We start from the raw sequence: 20,750 nt of genomic DNA, 5'->3' as shown, positions 1-20,750 counted from the left end.
CAGGTGAGGAGGTACAGGCATCTGATCAGGATGCCTCCTGGGAACCTCCTGTTGGAGATGTTCTGGGCACGTCCCACTGGTAGGAGGCCCCGGGGCAGACCCAGAACATGCTGGAGGGATTACATATTTCATCTGGCCTGCGAACACCTTGGGGTCCCCCAGGAGGAGCTGGAAAGCGTTGCTGGGGAGAAGGACATCTGGGGTGCTTTGCTCAGCCTGCTGGATAAGCAGTTGAAAATGGTTGGATGAATAGAATATACCATACAGATTTAGTGGCAGCCCTATATAAGACTTACTTTTTATACTTAATGTAAAGTGAAGTAAAGAAGCTGCATTATCCATCTATGTTTCATCAGTTCATAATAGACTTGAAGTTGTTTTTGTTGTGTAACTATGCGTGACATCAGTCAGAATGCTTTCATTGCGGTGTAGAAATACTGTACTTCCTCTCCTTTACCAAGTCATCACGAGCCACCAGAGACACACAGGCAGTTTTGTAGCTGCTGCATGTTTGATAGATTTAATCCAGCATCACACATGACTGCTACAAAGTCCACTCATCTCAGTGGGTGGCAGAGCAGTTTCTCCACTTTTAATTCCACTTTGATCTCTCTCCACTTCATTAACATTTACTGCAGAGAGATCACCAAGCATGCCACATAATTATGTATTAAATCTGGTATTCAGTGTATTCATAGGGCAGCATTGAGGCATTCATACAGAGCCCCTTTGAGGACTGATGGTTCTTGAAAATGTGAGACAACATACAGTAATAGAACACTGCAGTCTTGGGGACTCAATTAGGGAAGTTGGAAGTCGTTGTGTTTCCGTCTGTTTTGCGTACTGCAATTTGTTTTTGTTGACCATAACATGGTTTTTGCACCCCAACAAAATTATCATTAACTGCTGCTCAGTTATGTAACATTAGTTCGTCAAGGTTCTCTCCTGCAAGTTGATTGGATGCTGTTGGATTGGTTCAAGCAAAGCGGATCTGGGGAATTGAGTGTGGACTTGCTGGTAATAACAATAACATTTCTTGAGCCAGGAAATAAAGGAACATTAATTAATTTGTCGTACACATTTTCCAATACCACACTTCCGAATCTTTGGGTTTGAGGGAAGGTATCAAGTATTTTCAAGTCGAAAGGCTCAAGTCCATGTGAAGTCATGAGTCATTGGTATTGAAGTCCAAGTCGAGTGCAACTTGAATCCACAACTCAGATGTCAGTTCTCTGCTGCAACACCTACTTAACACATATTCAATCAGCATTTATGTCTCCTTTATGTTCTTTTTTGTCTATGCATCTAAAATTCTGCAAACCTTTATAACTTCTGACTCTGCTAAGAAATGTTTCAATCACCTCAATGCAAGTTAAAGAATATCCAGGCACTGTTGACATAAAGGGAAGCATGCTTTTCACAACTCAAAGGAGGATCTTAATACGGTTGCATCATCCTATTTTTGCAGCTGTCATTTTATTTGCATTGTAAAACCCCACTGCTGGCTCTTACTATTCAAAGTCCCATTTTGTGACTTCAGACCGACTGACCTGTTCAGGTTCAGTTTTTTTTTTTCCCCTTTTGCAGGGTGCAGTGATTGTTTGTGTCCTGAGAAACTGCTCGATCAGCATTGGGAGATGCCAGAACAGATTTGTGTGGTGATAAAAGTTCTAGTTCAAACATCAGCTGAGCTCAGCAGCTCTGTTACTGATTTGCAACATCTCCTGTTTACTCGGCCGTCACACGTCTACTACTGTGTACATATCACAGCACAGATTTTTATTCATCCGCTCTGGCAGATCGACAAGCTTGATATGATCCAACATATCCTGTGTGAGGAAATTACACACTGGAGTCTTATAGTTTCTTATCAAACGTGTCTGCAGGTCGTGTTTATGATGTTTTTCCCTCTGTTCCTTCCTGAAGCTCTACGAGTGTGTATCTTTTGTGGTGTCACGTTACTTGCTTTTTGGTAACAAGTTTTAGTGTGAACAAGTGGTAAAGAGAAGAAGGAAAAGAAACCAAATTCATAGAAAAGGTGGAAATACTGATCCACGATAATGATCTATGACTCATACTTATAAATTAAGACCTTACAATTCTCATCATCCTCCAAATTACATCTTTACAGCTCTAAACATCAGGTAACTTTTTAGGGGTGAGATTAATCTATTTTTGCAAGTTAGATATAGATAATGTTGATTTAAGTCGATTTAATAAGATGCTGTTGAGATTGCTTTGTTTGTTTTACCCTAAATGCTATATCTATTTCCATATTTCCAGTATAAGACTCCATACAAAGTCCAGATTCTGCCTGTGTAATGACACTCTCATACCACTAGGTGGCTCTTATGCCTACATCCTGCATCCCTTACAGTTAATGACTCCTGTACTCATGAATGTACATGTTCATGTAGCTGTAATAATACTCCAACAATATAATATAAACACTAGTGTGGACCACTTTCTATATGAGTTATTTTACCTTTGATATTTTCAAGAAATGCAGGGCAGCTTATATTTTTAAATTGCAGGATTGATAATTTGACAAAGGATATGAAGACTACAAAAAAAGCAATACACTCACTTGACACGAATATTATTTGCTGTTTTTTTTAATTCACAAGAATATTGTCTCAGAATTCTTACAAAAGTTTTTATTGAAAAAAAAATCTGCTCTTTTTTTCTGATTCAATAAGATACAGCTAATAATTTCTTCTGTCCCTCTCTCTCCTTCCTTTTTTGTCTCTAGTGCTTTTATTTTTTGAGTATCATTATCATGTTTCTTGCTTATTTTCGTCCTCTCTACTTTTATTCTTTGTTGACATAAAAGAGATTAAGAAGAGATGTAGGATGTACATACATATATTGCAAAAAAAAAAAAAATAAATAAAAAAATAACAGTATACATGTATGGATGTTAATAAATAATAAATAAATTAAATAAATTAAATACATAATTTAATTAGATAATTAAAAAAAAGTAATTAAATACATAATTAGGGTCACAGGTTTCTAACTTTCTGATAAACCTGCAGCAAAAGATAGGAAGCCATTTGTACTTAAAAATTACATAGATATTGACTTTTGTAAAGTCTTTAATTGTAAATGTTAATCAGTTGTTAAATGGAGCTTGGTCCAGATGCTCTGCAGTGCTTTTACAGAAGGTCAGAGGTCAAACAATCCACTGCAGTTTACCTAATAAACTCATTCTAAAAAGACAAAACAAGTGCAGCCAGAAGTGGCTTCAAATATCAGCAAACTAATCCAGCAGGTGAACTGTATCTTTTAATTTTGTTGTGTCTGTGCACCAGTTGGCTGCTGGATTTGTTGGACTGCTCTGCTGTTTTTTCCTCTGACACAGACTGTCATCTAAAGAACAATGGCTGCCGGCATACCGTGGGTCCCTGCTGGTGAATTCTCTTGAATCATCACTGGGCTTTTGCTGCCAGGTCCTCGCCAGCCACCAGATGTAAAGTCACCTCCCCCAGAGTGGATCGTAATGTTTTTGGTGACTCCCTGATCTTTCATCTAGCTCCAATAGCAGGCCAAGTTTCTAGTGTGAACAAGAAATATAAACATTTATGGGTAGGTTGTCATTAAATGTAATGCTCTCCAGAGGATGTACCCTGTACATTTATACTGTTACGCCCATGTTCAAAAATAAAACAAACTTGTTCTCTTTTGTTTATACATACATTTGCTCCATTCTGATTTGTTTTATCACAGCAATAAAATCATTCCCACTCTGTTGCAGTTTGTGCACTTTTATTTGCAGATAAGTTAAGTTCAGGGTAGTAAGAGGAGGAAGGTGAGAAACAGGAAGCGATGTTGTTTATGTGTCCAAAACACGTCTAATGGAGCCCACAGACGGATGAAGGGCGCCCCAGTCTGCGTGCCGTCTGTACTCGCCCTTCTCCAGCAGGTACTGGTGTCCCCTGTAGTTCGGATACTCATAGAAAACCCAGACGCCGTCCTGGATATGAGCCGAGTGAACGTCACGGTAACGCCAGCGGTCCATCAGATTAGGCAGGTCTTCGCTGAACTCGAGCATCTGGCCGCTGAAGTCTGGACGTTCGTAGATGCGCATCCTGTGCACGCTAAGTTGCTTGAACATTAAACAAGCACAGCATGGTCATTAGCAGGTTCTGGTATGGAAGCCAAGAACGGCCAAGTATTCATTTAATGCCCTTAAATATCACAAGTTAATGATTTTATCTTCATGAGATAGTAAAGGTCGGTTTCTCATGTTCATGGGATAATTATGGAGAAAAATGAGTGTCTTGTTCATTTCATCACACCTGACTTCAGCCTTCTTTCAGCCAGTCTTCTCCTTAAATGATTCGGTCTGATCTACATAATATTTCTAACAGAGAGAGAAAGACACAATGAAACTTCTGCCTGCGTTAGATCTTGCTTGAAGTACAGTCTGATGCTCTGATCAGTTATTAGTCCTTGATCTGATTTTCAGCCTACATCAGCTGCGACAGCTGGCAAGATTGCATCAATGCTGGCATGACACTCCTGATCTCAATAAACATCTTGAGTAATGAGAGGAAACAACCTCTTGTTTATGGGTTGATTATCTCATTATCTCGAGATAACATGACCCTTTGTTTTCCTAGTGATTACTGATTGATCATTTTGTTATCTCCGAACAACAAAGCTCATTTTCTTGAGATAACAAAACCAAAAAAACTATTGTTTTCACTTGATTATGGGATATTCTGTGTTATCTCAAGTTAACACAGCTTGTTTTCTTAGGGTAACAAAATAATTACCTTGTGATCTCAAGATAAAGCATTTTAAAACATGGCTGTTCTTGGCCTTCGTACCTTAAAAGTGCTGGTGGGCACCTTTGGACACAGCCAGGCTAACCTTCCCCCGTCTCCTGTCTTTCCGCTAAGCTAAGCTAAGCATCTCCTGGCCCTAGCTTTATATTTAACAGACAAATATTCAAGTGGTATCAATTGTCTATCTACCACAGGCAGGCTTCAGTGTAACCCCAGATACAACCAAGTGTGTCCTGAGGCTTGCTGAGCTCCGGCTACTTCATCTACAGATTTAAATAGTTGGAAAAAGGAAACATATGCTTAGCTTGAGATATTTCTGGCTTTGTGTCAAAAGCTTTTTCCCAGGACTTACATGTGTGATCAGCCGACAGGAGCGGATGGTGTCATTGAAGCCATTCCAGCTCTGGTAGTTAGGGTACTCCCCTCTCATGAGGATGTACTGGTAGCCCATGTACTGGGGTCTCTCATAGACGACCCAGGCCCCGCTCTCCACTCGGATGGAGTTACAACGCTGGAAGTGTGAGCTGAGCTCAGGACAGTCACTACTGCATTCATAGTAATGGCCCTTGAAGTTCCTGTCCTCATAGAAAAAGATCTGCAAGGACCAACTGTTAATGAAATAACACCAGTACTAAAGCTACCACATAGTATTTATAACACAATCTCAGCATTAAACTCAAAGCACATAGCTCTTGAACGTTATATGCAACCATTTAGCAGTTAGCATCAGGTGCATCATGATATTATTATGTTATAGAACTCACTTTCCCCATGCGCTCCATAGTCACCTTATGTTCCTCCTCACCCCATCAAATCAAAGCCCTCATTCACGCTGCATCATCAATGGTCCACTTTCATATAAAGGCTGATGAAATGCACTGCCAGTGGATTTATTGTCATTCAAATGAGCTCCCCATTAACTATGACATATTAGCTGATGCTGCAATTGTTTTAAAGTACATGGCCTCAGTTTGATTGCTCCTGTGGTGATGCAGGAAATTTGGACTGGATGGTGTCACCATGTTTAACTAGTTCATGCTGTAACTTTTTGTATGCAATACATAACATACATTTTCACTAATTTTACATAATTTATATTGCACATACTTTTACTCTCTGACAATTAGCTATTTCCAATCACCATATGGAAACAGACATAAAGATATTGCAGTTTAAAAACAGAATATTAAACCATATTCTGTGATGTGTTTAAAGATTGTTTTCAGATCTAAAGTACGTTATGGTCATGAAATGTTGGCTTGAATTTGAAATCTTTATTGAAGTCAAATCTCTTTAGCTATGCTAAGCTACTAACAAAAACAAGAAAAAAAGACGTTTCAGTCAATTTTATAAAACTGTGTGACGTATGTAATCACTGCAACATTTCAAACATTTAGAGTTAGATGGTATATTCAATTAAATATCCAAGTTAGCATTGTGTAAGTGTACAAAGGCCCAAAAGGGCCACAAGACAATAACTCGCATAAGATAAAAAATATCACCTGTCCGAACAGTCACAGCTCTGAATAATTTTGCAGGCTGTTCTCCTACAAATGTAATGCACCAAAATTGCTACATATCCCATGTCATCATGAGCCAGTAATTTGTGTATAACCCATGTATTTTGCAAGGCTGCAATAATGTATCCAATGCACTGGGACTTTCCGCAGGAGACCGGTGTTTGAAATCGAGTGAGCTTTGAGTTATTTTAGGGCAGTGGTTCCCAACTGGTGGGTCACGGGTCCATTGTCAATAGACTGATTTGTGAACGTGTCAAGTTTGTGAAAAACACACTTTATTTTTAAGTACAGTGAGTGAAGTACAGCAAACTAGCTTGACAACATGGCCGAACGCAAATATGACACCATGACACAGGGACCTTGAACTAATGACTAAGGAGAAATCTGGACCCCGTGGTTGGACCTGTTGGCAACCACTGTTTTAGGGTGCATCGTCACCATGTTTCTTTTCATAAACCTAACCACAGTAAAATTACTTGCTTTAACTTAACCTCCGTAACTGTACTTTAACTACATAACTTTACGTTAAATATGTAGCATCATTTGTGAGGCGCTAATTCATAGGGTATCATATGAACCTTCACGTGTGCTTTTATCGAGGAACCTTTGCATGAGTGGCAAAATAATAACTGATTTTGTATTTAACAAATGAAACATAATAAATATGTGATATGTTTAATAATGCAGGTTTTTAGTTTCAAAAAAAGGAAGACGGCAAATAAATTTTGCATCATGACTTTATTTTTCAGCCTCATCACACATTTTTGCTAAATTACATGGCTAATGCTCCTTAAGCCGGCGGATGGATCCAACAATGGGCTGCATGCCCCCCCACTCTGTGTGCCGTCTGTACTCGCCCCTCTCCAGCAGGTACATACGCCCCCTGTAGTTGGGATGCTCGTAGAAGATCCAGGCGCCTTCGAACACCTTGCAGGAGTGGACCTCGCGGCTGTGCCAGCGTTCATGGAAGACGGGCATGTTGTCTGTCACCTCCATTGACTGGCCCTCGAAGTTGGGCTTCTCCCAAACCTTCAGCCTCCATGAGTTCCCCACCTGGAAGAAAGAAATGGAGGACATTGAATGTTTGCGACAATCAGCGACTGTAGAAGAAAAATTGGTTTCTGTCCACAGATATACACGCTTGAAACAAACCAAAAGCTAAATCTAAAAGGCTAATATTCAAAAGCATAAAATTGTTTCAACATATTTTGACATAATAATTTCAACTCAAGGGTCACTTGCTTCTTCCAGGGCTTTCACCTACAGCTCATGGCCTTCATCAGCATATGAGCTTGGGTGTACAACTACCTGTTATCAAGTGACTTAAAGGACATCATGGCAACTGAAGATCTTTAGGATAATTGAGTAGACTTTATCATCTGATAAAGACCATGAGATGTGGCTGAAAGCTCTGGTATAGGCAAGTAAGTGGACCTTGAGTCAAGATTACCAATCCCTACATCTAGAACTACTCTTTTAACTTACGTTCCTAATAATGCGACAGGAGCGGATGGTGTCGTTGATGCCCAGCCAGCGCTGGTAGTCTGGGTACTCTCCTGGGCTCAGCACATACTGGTAGCCCATGTAGTTTGGTCTCTCATAGATGACCCAGAATCCTCCCTCCACTCGGATGGAGTTGCAGCGGCTAAGGTATGTGTGCAGGTCGCTCGAGTCATTGTCACACTCGTGGAATCTACCCTGAAAGTTTCTGTCTTCGTAGAAAATGATCTGAAAAAGGAATATAAATGTAATATTAAACCTTTAAGGCTGTGAAGAGGCTTTTGAATCAGCACGTTTTAATATAAATACATAGTTCGCATTCGTTTATCTTTAAATACCATATAAGCTAAGTTATGCCACATTAAAAATAAATAAATGAAATGTACCTTCTCCATAGTTAATATCAATTGGTTTGGTGTGTGATATAAAACATTAAAGCAGCCACCTCCAATATTCTCTTTATACAGAACAAGAACAATAAAACTAAGCACATGGTTTGCTTTGTGTGAACTGGATTATTCAATTGGCGATTCAAATATTTATCCAGGCTTATCACATTGTTCTGAAGCAGTGAATCCTGTTTCCCTAAACAATGCAAACGCAAAGTGCAAAGCACCCCAAAGCCACTGGATGCTGCACAGCATGCTGACAAAAACAAGGGCACTGCAGGACATCTGGTTTGATATAAAACGTGTTGAGCTGAGTCAGTGACACTGCAGGAAGGCTCCAGAGACTTTACAGGACATACTGAGTCGTGATTTTACACACTGCATAACTGATTTATATCAAACAAGGTGCACTCTTGACCTTAGAAATAGCAGGTTAAATAGTTTTACACTGAAAACAGTCACAGTGATGATGATTCTCCATGAGAACAGCCTCGAAAAATCTCTCAAGAAGTCGACAGTGAGGTTTTCTTTTGGGTCAAATTTCTGAAGGTACTAAAATATACGTATTACTTTATGGAAGTAAACCTGTATTTTTTTTAATTTAATTTTGTTATTCATGATTCTTAGTTTCTTTTTATATATATATATGCATATTTAGTCCTTCTCTTCTATGTCTCTTCTGTATCAGATACAAATGTATACACGCTCATACACATGTTGGCCAGACATAACCACGCTCAGCACAGTAACGACTGGTTTGCAAGAATATTGTTATAGCAACATATCCTTTCTCTGACGCTTAGTCACTGGCCCGACACGTCAAAATATGACATGCTAGGTACCCCTCCTGCGTCAATTTTCCACGTACAGGGACGGCGTGTCAATTTACGCTTGTTACATGAATTGTAAAATTCCATTTTTACAGGAAACATACAGTTTTTGCTTATTAAATGCATGCTGTCTCTTTTCAAATAAAATTAAAATCTAGGTGAAAATACTTTTTACGTTCAGACGTTTAAGCGACAAAAGCAAGTGGCGAGATTAAGAAAAAAAACATGGTCTGGTTTAAAATAAGTACAGTTGTTACTTACGTGATGTAAGGTCATGTACATCAAGTGACATGCCTACAGTGTCGTATGCTATGCATGCCAGCACACTACACTGCTTTTAAAAGACTTTGATTGACTTCTGGTTTCACACGGGACACGTTTGTTTTACCCATCCACCACTTCTCCCACATGCCCAATGCAGAGTTTCTTGCTCTTTATACTACAGTAATTGCCCAGGGCGTCACAAAATGCTGCCACTAGGTGTGTCTCATACAACTGCTAAGGAGACCTCTGCACATCGGTATCTAACGCCATTGACCCGGTGTCGGTATTTCACGAGCTGGTAAAGAGATCGGATTGGTTAGTTCCTAATTTTTTGTTTGTTTTGCCTCATTATTCCCCCCATGTAGGTATTGTATGTTACAACCTTGGTTTTGTGAACTGCCCTTTGCACCAATTAAAAAAAACAAAAACAAAACAAACAAAAAAAACATTAAAAATCCATTCAAATAATTATTGAGACATATACTGTAGATATTTGTGGTCCCCAGAGGATGAACCCTAGAGGTAAAGGGTCAGTACTTGTCAAGTTAAGCAATGACAACGAAGTATCTGCTGACCCACACATAACCTGTCCTCTCGCGCCATAGTCAGGAGTGGTACACAGGAAATATAAAAATCTAAGCATCAGATTGCAGTGATGTTTACCGAGCACATTAATGCTCCTGAGAGGACACTCCATGACCTCACATCTTACTCCATCAGGTGAAACTTGCAAGTGCAAGAATACTGTAGGTAAATCACCAGTATGCTCTTAATTTTGCCTGATATTCATACTGCAGAGTGTAGTGAACATTGCGGCTGCGACTGTCTGTTAGTGGGGACTTGGGGCAAATTTCGAACTCTCTGAAGATGCTAATAATTTCGCTGTAATGGCGTGTGGCTGTTAGCACCAATCTTTGTGAACTGGACTGTTTTTTGCAGTGAGGTTTATTTGCATAAAAAGGGGTCAACTTTGTGCCAAATGTCTGCATATACTCATTTAAAAAGATACAAACAACACAGAAACACTGAGACGCTATTTACATGGCGGCATAATTAGGGGTGCATTTCATCCTTTGCAGGTGCTTTACATGTTTTCTTTTTGTCTTGTTTGCGCAGATTTAGTGGCCGCAAAAGCCGTGAATTGTGAAGTTGCAGTTATACAAATTTTAAAATGGACAATGTTTGGAATGAAAACCTTTGGTGTTATTTAGTCACTTATCCTCAGATGAAAGTTTTATTATTGCATTATCCTAAGTTATCAAACACTTATCTCGTGATCAGGAATTAATTATATTCTTTTACCTTCTTTCTCTTCATTTTTGCTCTGTTCTTGTCTTCTTATCAAGATCGAAAGGCATCCCTTCATGGTGAAACTCACTAACAAATCTTAACCAGAGATTATGAGACATTTAGAGTCACTCCACCTATTTTAACCATTGTCTTTGATTTAGAATTCTGAGCCTGCAAATTTATAACAGGAAGTGTTAAAAACTGGAGTCATGGAGTTTGAAGGTTTGGGCATTTACCAGGCACGGAGGGTCTAACAAAAAGGCTGGTGATTTGCAATATTGGAAGACTAAAAGTTGGGATATCTCTGCCTCTGTCTCTTCTGACCATTATTATTAATCTTTTGTTAATCTTTAATAAGTCTCTTGCAAGTCCCCCAACTTTACAGACGTGCATAACTAAATTACTGTAGTACACCTTTAAGTCGTGATTATGAGTTTTGGTGTTTGCTACCTCAAACTAGTATCAAATTATATGATGAATTATGTCAAAAATTACAATCAGTGGTCTAGCATGAGACATATTTACAGTAAATCCATGAGACAAGTTAGAGTTTGCTTCTCATTTATTGATATATCGCGTCAGGCATCTGGAAAGATCTTGAATCTTATCTGGTCAAAGCTAAAGCGGAGGTAGAGTTAAAACTCCGTGATCCTGCGGAAGGAGCCCACACCGGGCGAGGTTGCCCCCCAGTCGCTGTGCTGGCGGTACTCGCCTCGCTCTAGGAGGTACTGGTGCCCCTTGTAGTTGGGGAGGTCGTAGAACACCCAAGCGCCATCGGTCACCACGCAGGAGTACGCCTCGCGCATCTTGTAGGTGTCATACACTGAAGGACAGTCATCGGAGCACTCCACCATTTGCCCGCCAAAGTCTGGCCTCTCGTACAGCCTCAGCTTCCACGTGGTGCCATAAGCCTAAAAACACAAGATATGTGCTATGGACATTGGTTGGTACACAAAATTGTAAAGTACATCTTGCTACTGCAGCTGCTGTCATGCACATGTTCTAAATATTGCAGGGGATGTGTCCTTTACATCCCTTCCAAAATCACACGTGTGAGATAATTGCTATGTCCTTAGAAAAACAGTATCTTCAGGTGACAGATTACATTTTGCCTAAAACACTTCCTGCCAAAGGTTTCACTAAACACACTTTTTTGTAACTACCCAGAAACAGACCTAAAATCTTTTGTTGTATTTGCCCTGAGCAAGGACCCTTACATTCTTTATGGTGCGGCAGGATTTGACGTTCTCGCTGAAGGCCATCCACTGCTGGTTGTCCGCGTACTCCCCAGGGCTGAGGATGTACTGGTAACCCTTGTAGTTGGGTCTCTCATAGATCACCCACACACCGCTCTCCACCCTGATGGAGTTGCAGCGGGTGAAGTACGTGTGCAGGTCGGCACAGTCGCTGCTGCAGTTGTAGCAGCGGCCCTGGAAATTCTTCTCCTCATAAAATGTGATCTGTGAAAGTAAGAGGAAGAGCCTTAATGCCACATTGTGAGTATTTTCTGAACATGAATATCTGTAAAGGACTTTTAAAAAGCACACCAGTTGCAGTGGGTTTTATCTTACCTTCCCCATTTGGATGCACTGTAAACCTCATTCCTTGCTGCAGCCCCATCAAAGTATTTATTGATAAACAAAATGTGCAGAGTGCAGCAAGTCTTTGATACCCAAATGAGGTAGATTTACATATCAGCAAAATGGCTTGGTGCTGTTTGATTTGCCTTTGTTCCAGTCTGATGATGGCTCTGTATCAACCCCATGCTGGAACAGTGAAGGCAGAGGGTCAGAGTCACATGGGGAGGGAAAGAAATGATTCTGCAGTGTTAAATGATCTGTATATCCATGACAGCTGCCAATGACAACATTAAAATAACTTTATTTTCTAAATTCTTAATTTTAACTTTATTGCCCTGCTTTCTAAACGTCATTTGTTTAAAACACTTCCCAAACATCAGAATGTTGGTTCTCCTTTGGAAACATTTTAATACAGATGTAAACACCTATAGTTTCATGTGTGTAATGTAAAAACTGTCATTTTGATCTACTGCTGCAAGCAATGTTGTCGCATGTTAAATAATACATATAATTTTAGTTCATTGTAACTACAATTTAACTGTTATTTCTCTGCTGTCATGCTCCTCATATAAAAGCTGTCAGTTTAAAATTGAGTCTGCAAAAGTCTAGTTTATATGTTCACATTGACTGGAATCAATGGGAGATTTTCTTTCTGAATTTACTGTTAAAAAGAAGGGACAACAATTGCTGTTTTTGACAAGAAGTGAGACTTTTTGGCCCAGCCCAGTCACCAGAATAAATGTTGGGATTATACATTTCTGCAAACCACAAATCATTACATTTGCATGTTTCATCCGTATCATATCAACAGATGGAAGAGATAGCTGATGGTGTGAAACTTTGGTGAGATGCCTGCCAAGCTGCAGACCACTTTTAAATACCAACAAACAACAAAACTGGTTGGGATTTAGTCAATTATTTATGCATTTCCAGCAGCTTTTTAGGCACCAATCATTGGTGATTTTTTACCAAGACATTGCCGCGATTGTGCCACCAAAAGCTGATGTCTTAAGCCAAAACATGATCTGTTCCTAAGCATATTTAAGTAGTTTTGGGGCCAAACCAGATCACATGTAACCAGTGTTGTTGAAACATAACGTAACGTAATGCAACGCAACATACATAACAATTAAGGGCATGGCTGCTTTGAGTGACAGGTGGATGCCGTTTACTGATAAATCTCTATCACTGCAGAAACCTTGGTTAGGTAATATGGTTGTACTAAAAAGCTCCAAGGAGTCAGATATTCAGTTTTTTGGTAAGTACATTTGTTTTAATGATTTTAAACCTGTTTTTCGCTAGCAAAAATTAGCATTACCATTATCACAGTTAACCATAGCTGTAAATGCACTGTTAATCATGACAGCAGTTAACGTGAGGGTTATTACCAACCTCTCATCCATAAATAGTCGTTCTAAAAATCCAGGATCGTAATGGCCAAAATGCCAAACTCCAAGCCTCAAAATGGTAGTCCACAAACAAATGGTAGCAAGTAAAGAAACTAATTTGAATTGAGATAGTCAGCTGCTAACATCTTTATTTGAGGAAATTATCCAATGATGCTTTATTTCAAACCATCGTGTTTGCAAATTGGTTGCCCTGTGGGACAGATTTTCTAACAGTAAAGCTTTTCATACCTGACTCTCAAATACTAATGCCAGAGTCTCCATAAATGCACCAGAGTAAGAATTTCACAACATACCAACATGAAGTGAAAGTAAATGGTTGCCAACCAGTAGGAGTCACTGTTCATTTTAGAAAAAATGGTTCTGAAGCACCAAAATGACAGGCAGAAATGAGGAACACTGGATATCAACTTGCTTTATTTTTCCACTTGGTACATTTAGAGTTAACAGGCGTCCATGATGCGCCTGATGGAGCTGAACCTCAACATGTTGCCCATCCCCATGTCTCTAAGGTTCCTGTACTCTCCTGGCCTCAGGTACAGCATCTTGCCCCTATAGCTGGGCTGCTCGAACATCAGCCAGTGGCCATCCATCACGTTGCAGGACTGGCAGTCAGACATGTGGAAGCGATCCATCATGTTGTCGCAGTCGTCCATCAGCTCATACATCTGGCCTCCAAAGTTCTCCTTCTCATAGATCCTCATTCTGAAGGGTCCCCTGTGCTGTGGATGAAGGAATATTGGTGAAATGAAGGTACACCTCTGAACTGAAAATCAACACAACCTTTGGATCTACACATCACAGCTGTGGTTTGACACTTGTTTGAAGAGACTGGTGTACGAATAACGGTGGCTGGCTACATTGAGACTGCGATCAAGTTATCAAGTTGATCATCTCATGATCTCGAGAGAACAACTTTTTGTTTCATCAAGGTAATCGTCCCGTTTTTAGAAAAAACAACTGTAGTAATAACGTGTCATCTTAAGATAACGGCCATTCTTGGCCTCCATACCGACAACCTCAAAAAGTTATTACAATATTTTGTAAAACAGGAGCATTTTTTAAAATGTTCAACTTTTTCAATCACAAAGTGGATTTGCAAATATAAAACGCACCAAATTCTGGATAGAATCAGTGTATCACTGGGATCTCAAAACTCAAGGTCCCAGCTTTTCCAGAAGCTTCCAGACATATCTCACAGCCTTCCTCAGCAAACGTAAAAGGCAAAGGAGTTATCATGTCATCGAAATTTGGCACTTCAGTTACTTGAGACTGTGAGATAAGGTCGAATGCTTGTAAGTGTAAACCTTGAGTTCATTATAGTTTTTGACAGATGTCTTCTCAACTTAGAAATTTATGCAGTCAACCAATAGACAGGCTGCTTTTAACGTTGTCCAACATGGACAAGAGTGTCCATTTCATATCAATATACAGAATCCCTCTTTGGGGCGTTATTTACTGCCTGGTTGCTAAGTCTTTTTAGATGCGTGAAAGAATTTCTCCAATAATTGGTGTTATGACTGGGCTATAACGCAACTGATAAACCTACCATGGGTATCATGCGACTGGACCTGATGCAGTCACTCATACTCATTCCCATCAGGCGCTGGTTGTCTGGATACTCGCCCCTCCTCACCAGCATCTGATGGCCCATGAAGTTGGGCTTCTCGTAGACCATGAAGAGGCCGCTCTCCACCCTGCAGGAGTTACACCTGCTCAGGTAGGAGGTGAGCTCGGGGCAGTCGCTGCTGGTCTCATAGGAGCGACCCTGGAAGTTACGGTCCTCGTAGAAAATGATCTGCAAACAACGATGAGAGCCTGATTAACATTTTGTCTGTGAAATTTCAGCTTTTTAATGTTATTGTGTGCCAGATGTTATTAAAATTTTACTTACCCTCCCCATGGTCATGATATTTGTGAGCTAATCTCAGATGTACAGCTTCAACATCGACCCTTTTCCCTTTTTATACATTGCACGGCCGTACTATTTCCACATGGCTTGTGCTGAAACCTTTGAGTCATCACTCTATATTGTGGCACAGTGCAGCCACCCTATAGTGCTGCACCCACTTCACTGTATGTCAGAATCTGCAATAGTTATTGTCAATATTGGGTTTTATATGTGCTTCCAGAAACTTCAACTATTTAATTCGTATCTTTTGTGTATAAATCTATGTGGTGTGCATATCTGATCAAAAGATGAGTCTGAGCTTTATGGTTATTGTCTATGGTTAAAGGAATTGAACAAATACCACAAAACAAAGCTTTGGCCTTGTAGGATGTGAAATGTAAATGTGATGTATTAAAAATACATAATTTGAGGAATGTTTTGCTTCTGTTATGACCTGACATGACCTCCTAAAACTACATTCAACATACAATAATAACTATTGAGGTGTGCTGTAAAAAATGAATGCAGGCCCACGTGAACCTCGTGATGAGTCATGATGTTTCACACAAAGGTGCGCAAGGTGGTCTGCAGCTGATACTCTATATAAAAGTGGCGCTGGGTTGGCATCATTTGCAAAAACTAAACGTGTCACCATGGGCAGGGTAATAGTTATCATATGTTTGTATCATGTTGAAAAATCTGGTGCCATTGTCGTAATAAAAAATTTATAGTTTACAGATGTATGATGCAAATGTGCTTAAGTATTTCATCTGATGACAAAGTTTCCTATTGTTTTTCTACTTCAGATCATTTTCTATGAGGACAGGAACTTCCAGGGCCGGTCCTATGACTGCAGCAGCGACTGCTCTGACATCCACATGCACCTGAACCGCTGCAACTCGTGCAGGGTGGAAAATGGGTGCTTTGTGGCGTACGACCGCCCTAACTTCATGGGTAATCAGATCTTCCTGAAGAGAGGGGAGTATTCTGACTTTCAGCGCATGGGGAGCATGATGGGCATGGGTATGTTGGATACCGTGCGCTCCTGTCGCGTGGTGCCAATGGTAAGACATTTTGGTACTTGTGGTTTCCACCCACAGTCTCCAGAACAGTCTCCAAAACTCTAGAGAATCAAAGGACTTACATCATGTCTTGTCTTCCTCCAACAGCACAGGGGGCAGTTCAGGATGAGGATCTACGAAAGGGAGAACTTTGGAGGCCAGATGCATGAGCTGATGGATGACTGCGAGTCTCTCCAGGATCGTTTCTTGATGTCCGACATGCAGTCCTGCAGCGTGATGGACGGCCACTGGCTGATGTTCGAGCACCCCAACTACAGAGGCCGAATGACGTACGTGAGGCCCGGGGAGTACAGGAGCCTCCGAGACACAGGGGCGAGCAACTTGATGAGGGTCAGCTCTATTAGGCGCATCATGGATATGTGCTGATTCTTGTTAAATTAAAGAAACTGTGGGTGAAAAATAAAAATCATATTTTCAATTTTTTTTCTGCTGTTCTGTAGTTTTCTTTATCTGGGGTATGACGACAGTGGTGTAAGGGGCACAATTTGTCCCTACAGAGGTCAGATGGAGACTCTGAAATTTAGATTCCCAAAATATGAATATTAATATTATGTGATCGTTTCTGCTGGTACATTCAGTATATAAATATAAACTTCTTTGACAGCAGCTGAGTCCTTCCATACTACAAAGTTGTTTTTTGTTTTGTTTTTTTTAATTATGCTAATATTACTATGTACTATGCTCAGCAGTCATCACATCTCTATTCTGAATGTTCCCAAGATTTTTTCCACCAATCATTTTTACAACTGCTTCTCATTCAGTTTATGACATTAATCTATGACTGAGATTGTCCAGTGTAAACATCTATTACAAATCTTTACATTAGAGCATTGCAGAACAACTTCTTGGTTCAACTTTGACCACAGTAGTATGGTCATTTTGTGAAGATAGTCTTCCAGTGGAAAAACATGTCATATATAATGGTGTTACAATATATTTTTCTTAATGTATTTCACCGTTACCAAAACTAAAAATGAAATGTTCACAATGCAGTTTTTCTTTCTGTGAGATTAATTATTACATTTGGATGGCATTCAGTGAATTTTAGTATGAGCCATGTTGGGTTTTGTTTCAATCTTCAGTACTGATACATAATGTAAGTGTAGATGCATAGCACTCACAGGAACCACTCGCAATTTCAACAACAACAAAGTGATAATTATTTTTATTTTGGGGCTCTTGACATGCCAAGTCTCTCTTGAGGGTGCCACTAATGGAAAGGTCATGTGATTCTCAAATTTAAAAAGTATAATTCCCTTGAGAACATGAATGTACTCCATAAATTTCATGGAAATCTGCAGGTTAAATTTTGAGATATTCTGTGTACAAAGCTGAAATTTGTCCTGAGGGTGGTGCTAGAGGGATGCATATGTGTCCTAAGTACAAAGGTTTCATCCTCTGAGGAGCATGAACATGCTCAGAAAGCATTAGAGTGACCTGGCAATTACATTTTGGACAAGTGGACATTTTGGCCTCATGGTGACGCAGGAGGAAAGATAAGCAGAACACAAAAGACATTGGAATTCTTTGGCACTTATCTATCTATCTATCTATCTATCTATCTATCTATCTATCTATCTATCTATCTATCACAACGTTTGCAAACAGTAGCCACCATAAGCTCCTGGTTATACCAGACCAAGTAAGGCTGTAGCAGCAAACATCCTGAGTTTACTTAACTGAGCAACAGTGTGTTTTATTTCTGGTGAATTCAGTATTTGTAAAAGGAGAACTGTGTTATTTCTGCTTTCAAAAGTCACATATTTCACAAATCAAAGCATTTAATATAATCTTGCCCCTGTTGACACGCCAATCTGTTGCATAATGTTCTATAAACATAAATGTGTCCTATTATGAAAATGATGGCACAAAGATACAAAAGTAATGCAATAACTAGAGTTTGCTTTGTCACTGTGAAAGCTGCACCACTACTGTTTAATCTGTTCACAGCTTTGATGCATAATACAGTAGGGACTTCCATGCAGATAAGCTGACTCAGTTATTTTGTACAATTGAGGGGCAGATTCTTTTGATGTCACATGATGCATAAAAGGCAGCGCGCCAGTGAGAAGAACAACAGAAATCAAATAGCGTGATCATGAGCGGAAAGGTAATGAAGGGTGCAGATCACTGCACCAGCCAACTAAATGATGCACACACTGCCTCAATCATAATTCTATGTTGTAAATGTGCCCAAATACTTTTGCACATAACTTCTGCCATGCAAAACAGTGTGATTTGTGTTTATAATAATCAGATAACTCACTTGAACATTGAGCTCTGGAAGTTTTCTAATGCATAAAACAATCTGTGTCTTTCTCTCTAGATCGTCTTCTTCGAGGGGAGAAACTTCCAGGGCCGCTCATATGAGTGCGTCAGCGACTGCTCTGAAATCGCCTCTCATCTGAGCCGATGCAGCTCTTGCAAGGTGGAGAGCGGTGTGTTCATGGTCTATGATCAGCCCAACTACACTGGCCAGCAGTACCTCCTGACCAGGGGAGAGTACCCCGAGTATCAGAATACCATCGGCTTCAATGACTGCATTCAGTCCTGCCGCGTCGTCCCTGTGGTAAGTTTCATTATTAATCAAGGAGACAAAGATAGTCAGTAATGTAAAGGGACATGAGAAATATGTTTGGTTGCTGTCTTACCCAGAAATAGGAGAATGTTTTTCCTCTGTGCCTCCAGTTGATATTTCTAGAATGTGTTTAAGAGGAGAAAAGAGGGGAAACTGCTAAATTAGAAAAAAAAACCCATTGGAAATGAGAAAAAGCACCTTATGACAACACTAGAAGCTTGAAAAAATGCTCAATGTCCTCATACTTTCTTTGAGCTTTAAGTTTTGGGGATGTGGTTGAATGCTCTTGAAAAGGGTGAAGGTTAATGTTTTTCTGCAAACTACTGTTTCTAAAAATGACAAGGATCAACTTTCTTTTAAAGCGGTCTTCTGTTTTCGCTTGTTAACTAGCGGGCTAGCAAGCAATAACCCTTACATGTATTGCTAGCTAGCTAGCTAGCTAGCGTTTGCTCCAGTATTGCAAGCATTGTTAACACTTGAGCAAATGCTGCATTTTTATTCACACATTTGTAAACAGGATGACTTTTATGAGGAATAAACTGATATTTAACTTCTCATTCAGCATGCTAACAAGTACAGTCCTCAACAGAGTTAGCTTACAGTTACTTCGTATTTCCTAGTAAGACCTTTAGCTTTTCACAGCAGCTAGCTAAAACTACACAGCACCACAGCTCTTGTTAATTCATGCATATATTTTATTTTATTTTAAACTTTGTATTTAAACAGCACAAGGGACCCTTTAAGATGAGGATCTACGAGAAAGCTAACTTTGAAGGGCAGATGCAGGAGCTGACCGACGACTGCGACTCCATCCAGGATCACTATCACATGCCGGACATGCAGTCCTGCAACGTGATGGACGGCTACTGGTTGATGTTTGAGCAGCCAAACTACGAAGGCAGGATGTTTTATCTGAAGCCAGGAAAGTACATGAACCTCAGAGAGATCGGCAGCGACGATGTGAGGTTCAACTCAATCAGACGCATCACAGAATCTTAACTGTCTAAACACTTCTATTTAGCTAATAGGTTTTGCAGATGCTTTGTTTTATTAACATTAACAAGATGTCGAAGTGAGGGGCAAAAAGGTGCCTTGTTTTTATCCTGAAACTGTGATTTGTGCACTGTTTGCATGTAGTTCCAGTTGTACTGTGCAATCCAGCCACGATGAATTTACCTCTTTAACTGTGTGATGCGCACAATAAAACGATTTGATGCATATTTTGTGTGGCTTTTTTTTTTTTTTTTAAATTTTAAAATAAATCTGTGATAACTATTTGGCCCAGCCAGTGGTATATAACGCAACTGTTGCTTTTACCATGAGAAAGTACAATCAAAATTTATACAACAGCTACTTCTAACCAAGTAATTTGATTGGACTAGACACATTCCATGAGTGTTGACAGAGTATATTAGCACTGGGTTTTTCAACTATGCATGTATTGCTTCCCTTTATAGGCCCTCTAAACCAAATAATTACATTATCAGTTGTTAGCCCATTTATCTTAGATTGTAACAAATTTTGCACAACAAGAATGAACAAAAACTTAAACACACCTTTGTGTTTGCTCCCATTTACATAGATTTAAGTAAAAGATCTAAGACTTTTCTTGTGCACTCAATAGACT

General features: G+C 39.8%; 6 protein-coding genes across 9 annotated transcripts in view; 2 read left to right on the top strand and 4 right to left on the bottom strand.

The window, feature by feature from the left end:
* Positions 1–3,751: 3,751 nt before the first annotated feature.
* On the bottom strand, positions 3,752–5,625 carry LOC125885204 (gamma-crystallin M2-like). The gene is made up of 3 exons (XM_049570741.1): positions 5,558–5,625; positions 5,146–5,388; positions 3,752–4,108 (listed from the first exon to the last, which is right to left on the bottom strand). Exons 1-3 carry the CDS (start codon positions 5,573–5,575, stop codon positions 3,836–3,838), a joined length of 534 nt encoding a protein of 177 aa, XP_049426698.1. The 5' UTR covers positions 5,576–5,625; the 3' UTR covers positions 3,752–3,835.
* Positions 5,626–7,052: 1,427 nt separating this feature from the next.
* Positions 7,053–20,750, bottom strand: part of LOC125885198 (gamma-crystallin S-1-like) — a 29,167-nt gene continuing 15,469 nt past the window's right edge. Inside the window, exons 1-3 of one of the 4 annotated variants that reach the window (XM_049570736.1) lie at positions 9,960–9,997; positions 7,799–8,041; positions 7,053–7,366 (exon numbers count right to left, since the gene is read on the bottom strand). In XM_049570736.1, coding sequence (XP_049426693.1) covers positions 7,094–7,366; positions 7,799–8,041; positions 9,960–9,968 — 525 coding nt within the window. In that variant the 5' untranslated portion in view covers positions 9,969–9,997 and the 3' untranslated portion in view covers positions 7,053–7,093. Of the gene's footprint in view, positions 7,367–7,798; positions 8,042–8,199; positions 8,228–9,293; positions 9,317–9,959; positions 9,998–20,750 lie in introns of those variants that run through there. The other 3 variants (XM_049570734.1, XM_049570735.1, XM_049570733.1) reach the window with 3 other exon arrangements.
* On the bottom strand, positions 11,131–12,406 carry LOC125885201 (gamma-crystallin M2-like). The gene is made up of 3 exons (XM_049570739.1): positions 12,158–12,406; positions 11,804–12,046; positions 11,131–11,497 (listed from the first exon to the last, which is right to left on the bottom strand). Exons 1-3 carry the CDS (start codon positions 12,164–12,166, stop codon positions 11,222–11,224), a joined length of 528 nt encoding a protein of 175 aa, XP_049426696.1. The 5' UTR covers positions 12,167–12,406; the 3' UTR covers positions 11,131–11,221.
* On the bottom strand, positions 13,963–15,601 carry LOC125885197 (gamma-crystallin M3-like). The gene is made up of 3 exons (XM_049570732.1): positions 15,467–15,601; positions 15,122–15,370; positions 13,963–14,294 (listed from the first exon to the last, which is right to left on the bottom strand). The coding sequence occupies exons 1-3, from the start codon at positions 15,479–15,481 to the stop codon at positions 14,016–14,018; spliced, it is 543 nt and encodes a 180-aa protein (XP_049426689.1). The 5' UTR covers positions 15,482–15,601; the 3' UTR covers positions 13,963–14,015.
* Positions 16,103–16,968, top strand: LOC125885196 (gamma-crystallin M3-like). The gene is made up of 3 exons (XM_049570730.1): positions 16,103–16,125; positions 16,270–16,527; positions 16,633–16,968. The coding sequence occupies exons 1-3, from the start codon at positions 16,117–16,119 to the stop codon at positions 16,909–16,911; spliced, it is 546 nt and encodes a 181-aa protein (XP_049426687.1). The 5' UTR covers positions 16,103–16,116; the 3' UTR covers positions 16,912–16,968.
* On the top strand, positions 18,582–20,343 carry LOC125885200 (gamma-crystallin M3-like). The gene is made up of 3 exons (XM_049570738.1): positions 18,582–18,655; positions 18,872–19,114; positions 19,850–20,343. Exons 1-3 carry the CDS (start codon positions 18,644–18,646, stop codon positions 20,120–20,122), a joined length of 528 nt encoding a protein of 175 aa, XP_049426695.1. The 5' UTR covers positions 18,582–18,643; the 3' UTR covers positions 20,123–20,343.

The sequence above is a fragment of the Epinephelus fuscoguttatus genome, linkage group LG24 (assembly GCF_011397635.1).
Source record: "Epinephelus fuscoguttatus linkage group LG24, E.fuscoguttatus.final_Chr_v1".
Classification (NCBI taxonomy): Eukaryota; Metazoa; Chordata; class Actinopteri; order Perciformes; family Serranidae; genus Epinephelus; species Epinephelus fuscoguttatus.
Note: the sequence above shows the minus strand (reverse complement) of the source record. Positions and strands in the feature narration are given on the sequence as shown.